The 16,834-nt window shown below is 45.6% G+C and overlaps 1 protein-coding gene across 1 annotated transcript in view; it reads left to right on the plus strand.

The window, feature by feature from the left end:
• The window catches only part of POLRMT (RNA polymerase mitochondrial), a 54,429-nt gene extending 43,035 nt beyond the window's left edge, over positions 1-11,394 (plus strand). Inside the window, exons 18-21 of the mRNA XM_063290895.1 lie at positions 706-778; positions 2,485-2,576; positions 4,680-4,750; positions 11,151-11,394. Coding sequence (XP_063146965.1) covers positions 706-778; positions 2,485-2,576; positions 4,680-4,750; positions 11,151-11,200 — 286 coding nt within the window. The 3' untranslated portion in view covers positions 11,201-11,394. The remainder of the gene's footprint in view (positions 1-705; positions 779-2,484; positions 2,577-4,679; positions 4,751-11,150) is intronic.
• The last annotated feature ends 5,440 nt before the right edge of the window (positions 11,395-16,834 follow it).

Here is a 16,834-nt window from a genome sequence, read left to right on the forward strand (position 1 = left end):
GTCATTAAGCGAGGACTACCTGTAAAGGCCCACAAGGGTGTTAAATAGCAATTCATTTCAATAATCAATTTCTGTGCATTTCACCATCTACCACTTTGTGCTATCAGTTTGCAACTAGCAATAACTAACTCAGGGAAGTTAGTCGCCAACTCATTTGCTTCTCCTCTTCTTCCGTTTTGTTTATCTTAAAACATTTAAAGAATAAAATAAATAACTACATAAAATAAAAAAGAAGAGAATGAAAAAAGACATCGTGGCTGGAAAATAAAATATCAGTAAATGAACAATTTAAAGTTGTCATGCAATTTAGAATTCATTATTACATTGATTATAAAATTAATTGACTATATCAACCGTAAATTATCCTATCATCTTGAGAAATAATTGTAAGTCACTACAAAACTCTATAAACAGGGATATTTATATTGATGTCACTCTAAAATAAATGCCCATGATCTTATGAAAAGAAATTTATTTTCATAAGGACAAGAAAAAAATTTAAAAGTACTAAGAACAATTAGTAAAAACAATATTAAGTTCTAAATCTCCCATCGTACCCGGCTGGTGATTGCATCAAATTATTTATAAACATTGAAATTGCTTCTGGTTACTGTCTTTAAATCAAATATGGCCCCCTTAAAAATGTGCTCTAGATATCTGCATTGTCTTGTGCTGTGAGGCTCATCTGCTTCCCTTCTCTTTCAGGGAAGGTTTAACTTTCGTCTCTGTGCATGACTGCTTCTGGACACATGCGGCCACGGTTGACTCGATGAATAAGGTATTTATTTATTATATTCATTAATTTATCAAATTTCGTCACCACCCATCTCCCCCAAAAGAGGTAAGATGCTGCCACGCAAATGCATCTCACGGTATCCTTCCTTGGACTAAGCCAGTGTTTCTCAAACTTGGCCGCTTTAAGATGTGTGGACTTCAAGTTGAAGTCCACACATCTTAAAGCGGCCAAGTTTGAGAAACACTGGTCTAAGACAACCATTCCCCAAAAGTTTGCCTTTGTAGTCCCAAGAGCTTTGGGGCCAGATTACACAAAGGAGTAATCTTCTCTTGTTTATTAGCAGATTCACACGACGGGCTTTTTTGCAGTAGCCCTGTGCTGACAGACTCCGTTTCAAGAAAAATGCAACCTTCCATTCCATACAGGCTTTTAAAGTCATCTTATTTGAAGCCACTTTGCCATAACCTTTTATAGCATGACCTGCCTTGGATCGGAAAACATCCCCCCCATCTCTCTCTCTCTCTCCCTCCCTCTCCCTCTCCCTCTCCCTCTCCCTCTCCCTCTCCCTCTCCCTCTCCCTCTCCCTCCCTCTCCCTCCCTCCCTCTCTCTCTCCCTCTCTTTCTTTCTCTTTCTTTCTTTCTTTCTTTCTTTCTTTCTTTCTTTCTTTCTTTCTTTCTTTCTTTCTTTCTTTCTTTCTTTCTTATTTTGCTACCGCCCATCTCCCCCAAAAGAGGGACTCTGGGCAGTTTACAGTAAAATTAAGACTATAATAATAGACAATTAAGATCTTATAAAATGCAATATAAATAAGACTTTTAATAACTTTTAATGAGTTTATTTAGATTTTTGGCCTGTGTGTGGTTTAAAACCCACTTCCCCAACCTGGTCTGAAATTTTTGCCAGCCTATATGGAGGGCAGTAGCATTGGCTACTTTGGAGTGTGGTTTTTTTTAATCAAAATGTGTTACATTTTTTTGCTGTTTTATTTATGGGAAGCCCTTCTTGCGAGATTTTCCCTAAAAGGTCTTGTGTATGTGCATGTGCACTCGCACATGCCTTTGAGTCAGTCTTGACTCCCAGCAACTGCCTGGACAAGTCCCTGCACTTTTCTTGGCAAGATTTTTGGAAATGATTTTCCCTTGCCTTCTTCCCAGGGCTGAGGGAAAGAGGCTGGCCCAAGATCACCCAGCTGGCTTTGTGCCTAAGGCAGGACTGGAACTCATGGTCTCCCAGTTCCTAGCCTTTAACCACTACACCAAACTGGATCTCCTATTATGCATTAGTATAACTTAATTTCTTATTTTTTTAGATAGAAAGTATGTATAAATAAACATTCTAATATTTTCTTCCTGTACTCCAGTTTACTGTCTTCCATACCCCTGGGATGCATACCCTCCACTTTGGAGACCCCTGACTTACTGAGAGAGCTTTATTGTTCCTCTTGGCTATCAAGCATCCTGTAAAAGCTTTGTGTGCCGCTGACGTTTATTTTATTGATTTGTATCGTTTTAGCTGTCTATTATAATTTATTTCCAAGTCTGCTTTGAGTATTCCCGATTCCCTGTCCCCTCGGAATGTTCCTTGCTTGTTTGGATCAGAAACTTCAAGTCCCATCATCCTTCTCGGGATTGTCAAGAATTGGGGATGCCCAGTCTATGGAGCTACTAGCTGCATTTCTGCTCTGTGGGTTTTCCTACATGTTTCAGGAAGGACCGGAATGTTTAAGTGATTATTTTCTGAATCCTAGATATGCCGTGAACAGTTTGTGGCACTACACAAGGAACCCATTTTGGAGGAGCTTTCGAAGTTTATGTTGCAGAAATACTGTTCGGATACTCGGTAAGTTCTCTGTACCATGGGACATTTATTTTCTCTTTGCATACCATCAAAGGCATCTTTCCAGATAGCCTCTGCAGCAGAAGGTTGCTGTGTGGAATGCTCCTGATTGGGATTCCAACCCCTCCCTATTCAGAAAGCACCAGAAAAAGACTTTTTTCTGTACCTCTGCCAAGAGAGGGTTCCCCCAAGTGGGGGTCCATGTGAATGTGCCTGAAAATTAAAAAAAAAGAAAAAGAAACGAAGCAGAAAGCTTTGGGGGTGAGTGTCTTTGAGTCAGTGCAGGACTAGTCCCTGCAGTTTTCTTGGCAAGATTTTTTTGGAAGTGGTTTGCCATTGCCTCCTTCCTGGGGCTGAGAGAGAGGGGCTGGCCCAAGGTCACACAGCTGGCTTTGTGCCTAAGGCAGGACTAGAACTCACCATCTCCTGGTTTCTAGCCTGGTGCTTTAACCACGACACCAAACTGGCTCTCTGCAGAAAGCTTACCTGCTTTGTTTTCAGGTGATACACACCCCCTTTCTCCAACCAAGCATGGTTGCTGGGATTTTTAGGAATTGAGGCCCCGGTGCATCTGGCAATGTGCCCTTGCCACAGCGGGCATCGCTGTGCGGTACAATCTTATGCCAGTTTGCTCCAGAGTAAATCTTACTGAATGCAGGAAAGGTTATTTCATACTGCTTTTAGAGTAGCCGACATAGAAAAGCCTTTTTGCTGGCATGTAAGAGAAGAGGGAAACACCTCTTTTTAAGATGATGCTTGCCCTCTGCTATTTTTATAAACATTTGAACTGCTTTTGGAAAACCTTCATGATCGATTGATTTGGAAATTGGTTGATGGGCTGATCTGGCTGACTGGGAGACAGAATGGAAAAAGGCTTAACGGTCCTCTGGCTCAACGGTCACCCGGCTCAACTCTCTTGATGGTGTTGTGGCACTTCCACGAGGGGACAGCCCCTTCCACATGGGCAGTGTTGCCGGGGAGATTTTACTGAGTCGAAATCTCCTTTCTTTGTGGAAGGGCACAAAATAAATCTGCGTCTTGTTTTCGCAGATGCTGCCAATAGCAGGAGAGAGTCAGGTTAACAAGGGAGATATTTTTCCGTGCCGGGTTCTGTCCTCTCTTCTGAGCAGTAGCTCTATTTTACCCAATTTGCGGTTTCCCCCCCTCCTTTTAATGCTTTTCCTTGTTTTTCCAGCTATGAACATGATTGGAGCAGTCCCCATTAAATAAAACAATACATTTTTTTAAGCCTCCCTCCCAACTCTTCCAGGAGACCAAGCAAAACTAACTAATCTGTGGGGGTGGGTTCAAAAAAAGAGCAGGAAAAGAAAACACACCCACTGAAGGAAGGTTGAACTGTCCTTGGGGAAGGAAAGAGTGATCTGTGAAGAGAGGATTTGCAGAAGAAATTGCACGGCCCTGAGAAAGAGGGAATAGTGAGAAACTTTTTTTAAAAAATTGCCTTGATTTTGTTTAGTGTGAGAGGGGAGTCTTAGACAGGCTTTCAAGGTTCTGCTATTCCTTCCTACACAATAAAGAGTGTGCTGTGCCTGCTTCATGACCTGGCCTCCCTCTCAGGGCTGGCATCAACTTGAAAGCCGGCCCAAGTTTCTCTCCGTCCCATCTTGTACTAAAGAAAATCAAGGCGGGCTTCTTTTGAGTTTCTTTCTCACCCTTCCTGCTTTTTCAGGAATGGGTAATCTCTTCTTGAGCCAGACCCACTCAGTTTTGACTGATGGGTTTATTGGGCTGCAAGCGAGGCGGAGATGGGGCATTGAGCTCCAGGCATTTGAAAGTCACCCAGTGGGTGGGTGGGTGCGTGGGTGTCACCAGGCCCAGTCAGTGAACCAACGAAAGCACTGGGTGGGGGTTTTAGCGATGGGAAATGTGAATGAGTGGCCCACCACTCCCTTAGTGGCACATAAATCCTTTCTTTTTTAATTGGTGCATAAATCCTGCTCTCTGCCTGGCATTGCTGGGCTCAAACTGCACTCTGGCAGGCTTGATGGGAACTAACTTTATCCAGGAAGATGGGGGAAACTGGCATTAAGTTCTTCTTTGGTTGACGTGTTTCCCTCCCTCCCCCCCTCCCTCCCCATGTAACAGAAGGAAGAAAAATGAGATACTTCTCAGGATCCAGGAGCTGAAACAGTTACTGTCTAAAATTCCTCAGAAAGGTAGGAATACAAAGGCCATTGATTTGTGGGATCGGGGATTTGGGGAATTCTAAGGGAAGGCTGTGCAAATGGCCAATCCCCTGTGGGTGTCCCTGCTTAGCCCTTTCCAAGATGAAAACCTCATTCAGCAACCATCAAAACTGATATCATTCACCTTTCATGACAATGGGGTAGTGGGCGGGGTGGAGAGAGAGAGAGAGTCTGGATCTGCAGCATGGCACCCTCCGGCACCAATGTGCCCGCTGGTACCTTCCTTGTCCAGTTTGGTTTTGGTATGTGTGTCTGTGTCTTTGAGGCAATCTTGGCTCAGGGCAACAGCCTGGAGTAGACCCTGCAGTCCCTGCTAAGCCTGAGTTCTGAAAACTTCAGGGCCCTACGTAAGATTCCTTGGAGGGATTCACAAAATAAAATGGGAGGGTGGCGGTGGGTTTGTTTGCTTTCTGATTGTGGGATGTTTTGTGATTGGACGTGCCAGCTTTGGCCATCATTTTCCAGGTATGCCTGTACCATATCTTCAGATCAAAGGTATCTACAAAAGTTGTGGATCCTTGCTACAAACGTTGAAAAACACATTTAAAAAATTAGTTCTGTGCCTCTTTTCCACAGTAAATTCATCCCCATCTGGCAAGCCTCTTCCTTCCCTTCTCCCTGATTCCAGAAGCAACTGGCCTGGAGCTCCAAAGCTTTCCAAATCCTGAACTGCTTTAGATGAGGACAGCTTGTGCCAATCTGGCATCTTTTAAACGAGTTGGGACCTCAATTCCCAGAATTCCAAGCAGACCTCCCAACACACCTGTGAGATGCCACGGGAGTAGCTTTTTTTTCAGCATGGGCCAATGAATGTGATCAACATATGTACCGTAGGTTCACTCCCCCAATCTTCAAAGGAATGCTACATGTAATCCTTGCTTAACGACCACAGTTGGGACTAGAATTTAGATCACTGAGTGATGCAGTTGTTAAGCGAATCCAGCACCATCGTAAGTCTGCATGGTCGCTAAACAGTCGTTAAGCAAGGACTACCTGTAGTTTTCTCTGGGGGTAATTACTTGTTTAACTCTCCCTGAATTAGGATGGTGCAAAGGCAGTTACTTCCCAACAACTGCTGTTTAAGGTAGACTGCCTCTGAAACTGGAAGGCTGCTGGTCTTGCTTACACCATTCCTTGCTTCAAAATTAGGAGCTGAAAGCTAAATTCGGGAGCTGGACAGGATCTCAAGGGCCATCCACCTCTCCATCCATCCTGACCCTGAGGCAGGAAGATTCCTGACACTTGCTCCTTGGTCCACTGCTATTGCAACCTTTCTTTAAATACCTTAGCAGAGATCTCATTACCTTTCCAAGCCAGCAAACGTCTTGCAACGTCAGGGCGCCTTTGGCTAGAGGCCTTTTGGCGTTTGACTTTCCCCCAGTGGGAGAAATTCCCTTTGAAGAGTCAAGCTGCCTGATCATGTGCAGCAACACACCAAGGTTGGCAGCAATCCAGGGTCAATTCCTGGGGCAGCTTCTGTTTTAATCCAGAGGTGCTTCTCCTGGTGTGACCAAATCAGGCTCCACCTTGGGATCAATTTTGCAACTGTGGACATAGTCTTGGTCCAAAATGCCTCCACCCTACCCCGTGGGTGCTGGCGGTTTAGGAGAAAATGCCTCCGGAGACTTGGCACGGTGCATCGACTCCTCTGCTGGGCATCTTGTAGCACTTGTTAATCTTATCTGTTAGCCTCTTTGCTTCGGCCGCTGACGGCCTTTGTGGTCCTACTTTGTTTACAGAGAACCACATCTGGCTTTGTGTCAGCTGGGATCCCAGCAACGCCCAGTTATTTCATGCTGTCCCAGACTTAAGCTGACCAGTCTAATCTCTGCTGCTCCCCACACTTCCCTGTTACGCCAATCAGGGCAACTCTGTTTACAACCCAGTAGTATTACTCTTTGGAATGGTAGGCGGGCTGACACTGCCTACCTCAATTAGTTCAAATTTTGAAGAGGGTGTACCATGGCTCTTTAAAAGAAAATTAAAGGAACTGAGATAAGCCCTAGTTGCTAGTCCTCATGGCGATAGCAAATACAGTTCCACATTCTCCTGCCGGTGATCAAGATGGCCCTTTTCACCTAACAACTGTTACTGGCGAAGTGCCTGCAGCAGTACAGCAGATGGGCAGGAGTAGTCTCGGGGACTGGTTTGACTGGGTGCCCTGGCAATCTTTCCCAGGCCCAGCCTTTTGTAGTCTGACCTGGGCTTGGTATGCTGGAATAGACATGAATTCTACATAGCTGCAGCCTCTTCTTGGAGGACAGCCGGGACTGGAGGACAGCCGGGCCACGCCCCCTCAAAATGCCAGCTGTGTCCTCAGCCCATAAAGATCAGCTGCCCAGGCTGTACAGGTAGTCCTCGACTTACGACCATTCATTTACCAACCATTCGAAGTTACGATGGTGCTGAAAACAGTGACAACTGGTCCTCGCACTTACGACTGTCGCAGCATCCCTGCGGTCACGTGATCAAAATTCAGGCACTTGGCAACCGGCATGTATTTACAACAGTTGCAGCATCCCAGGGTCACACGATCGCCATTTGCAACCTTCCCAGCCGGCTTCTGACAAGCCAAGTCAATGGGGGAAGCCAGATTCGCCTAACTAACCACATGATTCGCTTAACGACCATGGCAAAAGGGTTGTAAAATTGGGCATGGCTCACTTAACAACCGCCTCACTTAGCAACAGAAGTTCCGGTCCCAGCTGTGGTCTTAAGTTGAGGATTACCTGTACTCCGGATGGGACTTTGCAGGGAAACATTTTTCCCGTCACCCGCTCCCTGATCATTTTAACAGGTGTTGCCCAGAGGTCTGTGGGAAATGAACTCCAGGACCTTTTGCATACAGAATTGTGGCACTTCCCCTGAGCCAGAGCCGCAAAAGATCCTTGGCATCCCATCACGTTTCATCCCAGGCCCTGGGGGTTGGGAGTGGGACTTCCTTGTGTGCTGAGGTGAGTTGAGGACTGGCTCTGAAAAGTAGACGCTCTCCGTTAATCAAGACTGACGCGTCCTGGTCCTGGTCCTGTTCCCCATCCTTTTGCTAGGAATACCAGGTGTAACTTTTGTTCATGCCAATGGGATGAAAAATAGTTGCTTGTGTTGCAAATGTTAATTTTTGGATGCGGGAGGTACTCGGTGCCGAGGTGAATGGCTCTGTCCACGGTGAGCGTAGCTGGGGTGTCAGGCAGATTCAGTCTATTTCCTGAAATTCTGATTTTGTTACATGCCCCTCTTTCCATGGATTCAACTTGTCCTTTTTTTTTTTTCTTTTTTTTTTTGAGAGTCCTTTCTGACTCTCAGGTTATCAGAGAGCTTTTTCATTCATTCATTCATTCAATTTATATTGCCGCCCATCTCAAACTAGTGACTCTGGGCAGCTTTCTTGTAACCACACCAGTCTCACCAGCTGTCTTGTTTTTCCTCTCTCCTTGGTACACTTTGTGTTTGGGCCTTCATTTTCCCGTTTTTCAGGATTTCTCTACTCTTTCTCCCTTCAGGATTTCCATCCGTGGAATCCCTCCTGCTTTTTCTCTTAGCTGACTGAAGTCAGCTCTCTCTGAGTCTAGAATACTCACCTGGCTACTCTCTGATCTTCCTGCCTGCAATATGGTGACTTTGAGGATCACGTGGTCTCCCTCTTCTGAGGTTTCTACAACGTTTGTGTCCTCAGCCACTTCTTCCCTATGTGCCATGACAGCTCCATAATGTATACTGGTCACAGTAAAAACAATCAGCTATAAATTCCTAAACCTAAATACCTGAAACCCAGATCCTCTTAACTCAGTACTTCTCAGCCTTGGCCACTTTCAGATGTGTGGACTTCAACTCCCAGAATTCCCCAGCCAACTCTACTATCTGTTGCTAACCACTATTCTCAGCTTCTGTCCACAGCTGCCTTTACCAGTCAGTCTGCTTTATTAACTACGTGTATTTTCAGATGGGCAGTGTTGGGCTTCAGGATTTAGTGACTGTGGTCTAGACAACAGATTTCCAGACGTTTCGCCAGCAACTGTGGCTGGCATCTTCGGAGGCAAAGTAATCTGCTATGCAGAGCACAGGCAACTGAGCAGGGACCTTACAGCCCAGGACACCTAGCCTCCGAAGATGCCAGCCACAGTTGCTGGCAAAACGTCAGGAAATCTGTTGTCTAGACCACAGTCGCTAAATCCTGAAGCCCAACGCTGCCCAACAGATACTGCCGTGAAAGCCTACATATTTTCAAATCTTTTTTAATGCATGCAGGATAGGTAGAGACAGGGATTTGGGGGGCAGGGGGGAAAGACTCCCATAACTGGGGAGTCAGGAGCCAAAATGCCTTCAAACTGAATGCAGCCCATGCAAAAAGCAGTGGAAAGAAGGCCTTGTTCCAGTGATTGTGTTGGATAAACGGGATCGTGCAAAACAGGGCCTGCGGCAGGTGCTGGGGAACGGCTGACACTAGAGCTTAAATTGGGCTGTGGCCTTAATAGGGAACCAGCATAGAGCCCTTTGGAGGGAGGCAATGTGGGAGGAACAATGGAGGTCCAGAATAATGCATGCTTCTGGACCCAGGTCAGTGAACATAAAGAAGACCAGCTCATAAACTCTGCTCCTTTTGAAGGCGACGGTGTAACTCCAAAACTTCCACTGCCCTTAGGCTGTTCTGCAGTTCATCTGCCGTCTCACCTGGGGTGGGAAAGTGGGTAACCATTCCTGGGGGTGGCTCGCACCCTAGGGCCCCTCCCACCAGCTTGGAATTTTATAGCCTCTTGGATTTTATATTTATTGCATTTTATATTTGTAATGTGCTTGGTTTTTATGGGATTTTAACATGTGTTGTTGTGGCTTGATTTTATCGTAAGCCGCCCAGAGTCCCTCTTTTGCGGGAGATGGGCGGTAATAAAATTTGAATAATAGATGAACAAACAAATAAATAAATAAATCCAAAGCATCTCAGTTCACCCGGGTGCACAGAACTGCGGTTTGGGCCTGATGCCATATGACCTCCCGTTTCGACCAACAGGCTGTGCCATGCTGCATTTGCCAACTTATTCTGCTTTCGCTGCACCCAGTTTTGGCAAGGAAACTGCTTCTCAAGGTGTGCCGAGGACCATCTCCCCCAGCCCAGTCTGCAGTAGTGAAGCAAGCAGTGGCTGTCTCATTGTTTGAACCCCGGCATATCCTGTGAGGTCCCAGTGGTACCGCTGTTGTCAGACATGCCCCCCCACGAGAATCCATGGCTCACTGCCAGAGTCTGTCACTTCCTTTTTTTTCCTTGTTGGTTTCAAAGCCGAGACTCTTAAGTTCATCCTAGGATACCTTTACGTTAAGCAAAAAACAGAAGGAATCTGGTGGCACCTTTCAAAAGCTGAGGCCTTTCTTCAGACATTTCTTCGTCTGAAAAGGTGCTGTGACGCCTCCTGATTTTTGCCTGCTGGAGGCTAACACAGCTCTTTTGCTTCGGTCCTTGTCTTTGTATAACTTGAAAGCTGCCTCCAAAATGTGAGACCTTTTTGTGATGTCCAGATCTCTTCACCAGGCAGCAACATTAGAAAAAGGCATCTTAGAAGGAAGGGTCAAGGAAAATGAAGCGTTCTTCCCACTAGTCTCAGTCAAAGGCACCAGGCTGGGGAGCGATAAGTCTCTAAACAGAGTTAAATTCCAGCTCCCTGCATCCCTCATCACTGGCCACACCGTCTACTGCTCCTGGGGGTTGAAATTCGGTGAAATCAAAGGGGGGGGGGAATGGAATCATCATAGTCATCTTCAACTCTTGCTGAATGACGTTAAATCATTTTTAGTTTTTACTTTAGGTTTTTTTTCCTATGTTTAGTTAACATGGGTCTACCTAACTAAAGCAGAAATGGACCATCCGTGGGCCGTATGTCACTTTGAATTGCTCTGCTGAAATTTGGTGGCAGAATGGGCACTTTGGGGCAGCCCAGTTTTTCATTATATTTACCATCCCCCTCTACTTAAAAAATTAAGGTGGGAAAAGAAGTGGAGGGCCATTAGTTTCTATGCCTACCCCTAAAACCTTGAAAAACGGGCCAAAAGAGTCTCTTTCTTTTCTTCCATTTTGGAGCTGAAGTTGATAGCTCAGTTTGGGGCTGTTGAGTCTCCCCTCTTTCTGTGACATTGGCTTGGTCTCCTGCAGTATCCTAGAGCGCTGGGGGCTGAGTCACAGCCCTTGAATACTGGGGTTTGGTGCCTGATCCTTTCTCAGCTCTCTCTGGGGAGTGAATTGGGCCTCCCCTCCCTCCCTCCCTCCCTCCCTCATTCATTCATTCATATCCTACCAACACTCCCACTGGACTCTCAGCGGCTTGGTTTTCCCAACCAGTATCTTCTCACCGTTTTTCTGATCTTTCCCTTTTCCCCCCGTCAGGTGATTTCGACTTAGAGGAAGTGAAGAAATCAACTTACTTTTTCAACTGATTCTGCAAGACCATCTGCCGCGCCTTTGTCCTCCTCCTCTGGATTTGAATTCCAACCAGGCCGTGGTGTCTGCCGGGCAAAATAAGGAGCCATTTCCTGTTTCTCTTCCACCTCAGCAGGACTGGAGATATTTTTGGTTCCTTAAATATTCTCCCTCTCTCTGACTTCTGGAGGGAGCCAGCCTGGCAAGGCCTCCCTTCCACCCGGAGGGGAAGGGGCGTCGTGTCTCCCCAGGAACTGTGTTCTTAGGTTTACAAGGGAAGACAAAGGTACTTGTGCCTAAGTGTGCAAACAGCATGTTGCTCCATGGATAGCCTGGAGAAAGGGCTTAGTTTGGCCTTCCTGTCTCTTCTGGAAGAAAACAGTCGGCACTTGTTCTCACCGTTGGGAGTATTGGGTTACGGAATCCATCACTGTGCTCATTCCCCCTCCTTCACTTTTTACGCACTTTGTTCCAGTTGAGGGGGCTGGACTTGCACAGCCCCCACCCTCCATCCTGGTAATTTCCTCTTGCAACAGCCAATAAAGTAAATATTTGAAATCTGGGCCAAGCTTTTCTACTAGTAATTCTAGATTTGGGTACAGTGGGAAATAAACATAATAAGAAGTCTTTTATTTATTGATTGATCAAATTTAGCCACCGCCCATCTCCCCCAAAAGTGGGACTCTGGGCGGTTTACAATAAAATGCTGGGGAAGGAGGCTCCTGCAGGCTTCCCCTTCTCCCTGTCTCGGCGTTTTGACTGCCAGTCACGGGCTGACACACCTCCGCAGCAACGCAGCATCCTCAAGACTGCCCGCTCCTCGCATCTCGGCATGCGTTTCTGCTTAGATTGTGCCTCTTTCTAAAGAGCAGGACAGTTTTCCTGCAGGGAGAAATGGCGACGCCTTACTCTTTTCACACTCAAATGGCAACCCTTTCTAGAGAAAAAGTAAAAGAGACCTTCTCTTTGAAACACGCAGAGAAGAAGCATGTCTCACCAAATGGGAGCTTGGAAAACTCGGCCATCTATTAGGCATGCGCAACACATGAGCCTCCAGATGTTTGACTCTACCACCCAAAAATCCAGTCCAGCATATTTAGGAGGATCACACCAACTTCCATCAGCCCAACTAACTACTGGAGGGCCTCAAATTGCTCACCTAGGCCCACCTTGCAGGGTAAATTATTCATGCCTCCAGGTTGCAGCAAGGATTTCCAAATGAAGACGACGGTGATGATGACCTAATTAAACACATATGGTGCCCAACTCCCAGTGACTCTGGGCAGTTTACACACCGCTTAAAACATTAAAAACATGAGAGAAAAATGAAGAGTAAAGTTGGGAAAGATGATAAAGTCCAGGTGGGAGCAATGGAAAACAACCCATAAAATCTAAAGGGGGCTTCACTCACCCTTGCCAAAGGCCTGGGTAAAGAGCCAGGTCTTCAAGGCCCTTCGAAAGGCCAGCAGGGTGGGGAATGTTAGAATCTTGGGGGGAAGCTCATTCCAGAGGGCAGATGCCACGACAGAGAAGGCACACTTCTGGAATCCCAAAGGATGGTCTAGTTTAATGGAGGGAATGTAGAGCCCACCAACACTGCCAGATTGAATCAGCTGGGCAGATAATAGGGGAGACAGGCAGTCCCTCAATCAGTCCCTATGCCATCTTGCTGAATTATGTCTTTCAACAACCTGTACTGGCCATGCCAGCTGAGATGGTTGGGAACCAACATCTGGAAGGCTCCAACATGGGGGAGACCTCAAGTTCATACCACTGGTTTAGTAACACAGTTTGCAAAGATGCCCATGTTTAATTCCCAGCCCCTGCAGTATAAACTATCTGCTTGAAACTCCAGAGACCTGGGACTAGTTCAGCCAACCTGTTCATTTCTCACTTGGTTGGGACAAGAATTCATATCATGATACAAGCTAATGCCAAATGGAAGCCTCACCTGATCGTTCTTCAAGTTGAATGAGAGATGGTAGGAAAAACCCCCACAATGGGGCAAGATTTAAAAATGGAACTACACAAATTTCAAGGTATCTTTAATGCCAGTCTGGGCTAAATACAGAATTTTGGAGACAGTTAAAGAGGAATTCCCCAGCCTTGTTTATACTAAGTTCATTAAGGCAGAGTCTCCCCAGTTACTCTGAAATGCTTCTTCCCAGATTCCGCATCACCTGGGCCAAGTTGCCATTTATCAGCTAGACTGCCAACAGGCTCCCCTTCCGTCTCTTGATGGTTCTGTCTCTTTTCCCTTTCCCATCCTCCCCATAATCTAGCACCAGGTGAGAATTTGCCTCCCACATGCCTTCCCGGGAAACAAAATAGTTTCCCTGCATTTTTTATGGAAGTAGTTTTAGCCTTCTTGTGGAACTGATTTCTTGGTTTGGTCTACCTCTGTGTTTTTCAACCTTGGCAGCTTGAAGATGTGTGAACTTCAACTCCCAGAATTCCCCAGCCAGTGTTAGTAAGTTATGCAGCAGCTAAGGGGTGTCTGAACAGCCTGCCATTCGTAATACAGTCCTGTTTCTCCATCAGCCCATGATCCCCTTGGCTTCCTGGGCTTCAATTCAACCTCTGGAAGATCACGGAGGTTCTTTTAGATACATTGGAAGTATGAGGGAGGCTTCAGACAGACATGCAGGAAAAAACAGAAGCCGCATCACCATCTTCCTTCACCCCTTTCAACAAGGAAGGGAGCCTCCAGAAATGCCTAGGAAAGTTGGAAAGCAATTCTCAAGTTTTCTGAGCGTAAGAGTCTTTTAGAGTGGGCGGCTATAATAAATCTAGAATAAATCTAATAAATAATAAGGCCGAAAGCAAAAACTCCCTTTGAATGAGGGGCCCCTACAGATTTTGAGGCAGCATCTGTATACCCTCAGTGGCCTTTGAAATTCAACCGGTTTTGAAAAAAGGCCCACTTGGATTCAATTTTTATTTATGCTAATGGGGATTTGGTTGTTCCATGCCTCCAAATTCTCTCTACCTGTCGATCTTTTGCTTCCGCAGTATCTAAATTTAGAATACATCTGCTTAAAGGGAACACCAGTTTGTTTTCGGAAATGGAACTATCCTTCGTATCATAATTAAATTTTACATGCAATTTTTTTTTTATTCTGACTGCTGCTGCAGCCTTGGAGGTCTTATTATTGGCTCTCTCTGCTGGGGCCGACAGCTTAAAAGCTATTTAATTACTTGTAGAGGCTGAGTTTCCTAATATCTCTATACTACTTATCTCTGCCAGTTGCTAAAATTCCATCACGTTACAGCATGACCCCCCAAAAAAGGGGGGGGGGTTGAGCAGGCATTTGCAGCTCATTTATGAATTAAAAGATTTTGATGGTGCTTTTGACTCTCCAAAGAGAATCTGAAAGTCAATCAGCAAATGTAAAAACAGTAACAAATACAGCCACACCATGAAAGCAAAGATCAAATGACAGACACTAAAATGTTCCCATTTATTCAATGTATCCTGAAAATAGGCAGGAACATAGAAGATGACATTAGGGGGAGTCAACTTTCTCTATGGATTCTGAATTTCTAGCATCCCTTGCTATAGAGTATGCTGGAGGAATGCAAGTTGCAAATTTAATGACATCCGAAACACCACATTTTACCCATCTCATCCAAATATATGGGGATCCTGGACTGGAAGAAGATGAGGGTGGTTTTAAAATTGGAGGAAGAAACATCTGTAACTCGTGCTATGCTGATGTCACTCTGCAAGCTCCAGAAATGAAAATCAAGGTTCACAGTGGAAAAAATTGACTAGAATTAAGTGTAAAGAAGACCAAACTAATGACAACAGGTAGAACAACTGGCCTTAAAATTGGCAGTGAAAACATTGAAGAGGTGGAGAGCTTCTGCCTTTTAGGATTGACGATCAACAGCAAATGAAGCAGCAGTCAAGAAAGGTGCAGTGGACCAGCATGTGGCAGGGATGCCTTGGAAAAGATACTCAGATGCAGTGATCTGTGCATGCAGCATCTATAATCAGAATGGTGCAGGTAACAGTATTCCCTGTGGCATTCTATGGAAGTGAAAGTTGGACTCTGAAGACGCAGGATAGGAAGGGGATTGGTGCCCTTGAATTCTGGCGTTGGAGAAGATGCCTGAGAATCTTATGGACAGCCAAGAAAACAAAGAACAATTCTAGAGTTCTCACTCAAGGGGGCACAAACGGCCAGGCTCAAATTGTCCTACTTTGGACACATTAAGCAAAGACCCAGCTCTCGGGAAAATGCTCTGATGCTGGGAAAGGTGGAAGGAAAGAGGAGAGAAAAGAGTCAAAGGAGTCAAGATGGCAGCCTAGATGGTCTGCTCAAAGCTCCACCTAAGGTGGATGGACTCAGTTACAGTGGTGATGGGGACACTGTTGGAAGAGTTGAAGGACCAGGTTGGGAAGAGATCATCATGGAGAAAATCTATGTGGCTGCTAGGAGTCAACATTGACTTGATAGTATGTAATCAATCAATCAGTCAATGGAAAAACCCACCTTCCTTTGAGAAGTCCATAATTCTGGGAAAGGTGGAAGGGAAGAGAAGAAGAGGAGGACCATCAGCAAGGGGGGTGGACCCAGTTACAGGGGTGATGGGGTACTGTTGGAAGGCCTGGAGGGCCAGGTTAGCAACAGATCATCTGGAAAAAGTCTGTGTGGTCACTTAGAGTTGACAATGACTTGATGGCATATAATCAGATTTCCAGCAGTGGTCAGCCATTGGCCTCTAGCACATCATAGCCAAAATCAGAACCTTCTCCCATGCTTTGCCCCCGTTTCTGCTTTTCTGAGGTTAAAAATGGGAAATTGTCCCCAGTAAAACTGCTGGGGATTACATCCATCAGCATTACGGAAATGGCTTGTTGTTCCCATCTTCCAGGATGATTTTTCACCTCCCAGTTTACCCACTAGCTTGGGGATTCACTGGTGATCTCCCATCCAAAGACTGACCTAGTTCAACTTGACTTAACTTCCCAAATCTTCCAAGGTTGGCTAAGATATGCTATCTCTAAATATGGAGGCTCCATTTTCAAATCCAGTCTTATTAAAGGCAATCAATCTCTCAAACTGACCTACCTCACAAAATCATTGCAAAGATAGGTATGGTAAGAAGATACCAAATGCTGTATATATGCCATCAGGAGTTTCTAGCGGCAATGACCAGATGGAAATTGAATGATTAAAAATACATACTGTTGGTGTGGCTATGTATGATTTATTACTAGCATCATGTTACATCATGGTGCATTATTAATGTATTTATCTAGCCCTATAAATGTATATGTTGTCTTCAGCAAAGGATCATTACCTTGCCATGGTGCTGGAGCTTGAGCACCTCAGTGATGCCATGAGCTAAACCGTGAAGGGCCACCCAAGACGGGAAGGTCATGACAGAGAGGTCAGACTAAATGCGATCCCTGGGGAAGGTAATGGCAACCCACCCCAGTATTCTTGCCGTGAAAACTCAATGGATCAGTACAACCAGAGATATGTCGGTATACCATCGGAAGATGAGACCCCCAGGTCGGAAGATGGTCAAAATGCTACTGGGGAGGAACAGAGGTTGAGCTCAACTAGCCCCAGACGTGATGACGCAGCTAGCTCAAAGCTGAAAGGACGGCTAGCGGCTGACGGTGCTGGTGGTGAACG

The sequence above is a fragment of the Candoia aspera genome, chromosome 1 (assembly GCF_035149785.1).
Source record: "Candoia aspera isolate rCanAsp1 chromosome 1, rCanAsp1.hap2, whole genome shotgun sequence".
Lineage (NCBI taxonomy): Eukaryota > Metazoa > Chordata > Lepidosauria > Squamata > Boidae > Candoia > Candoia aspera.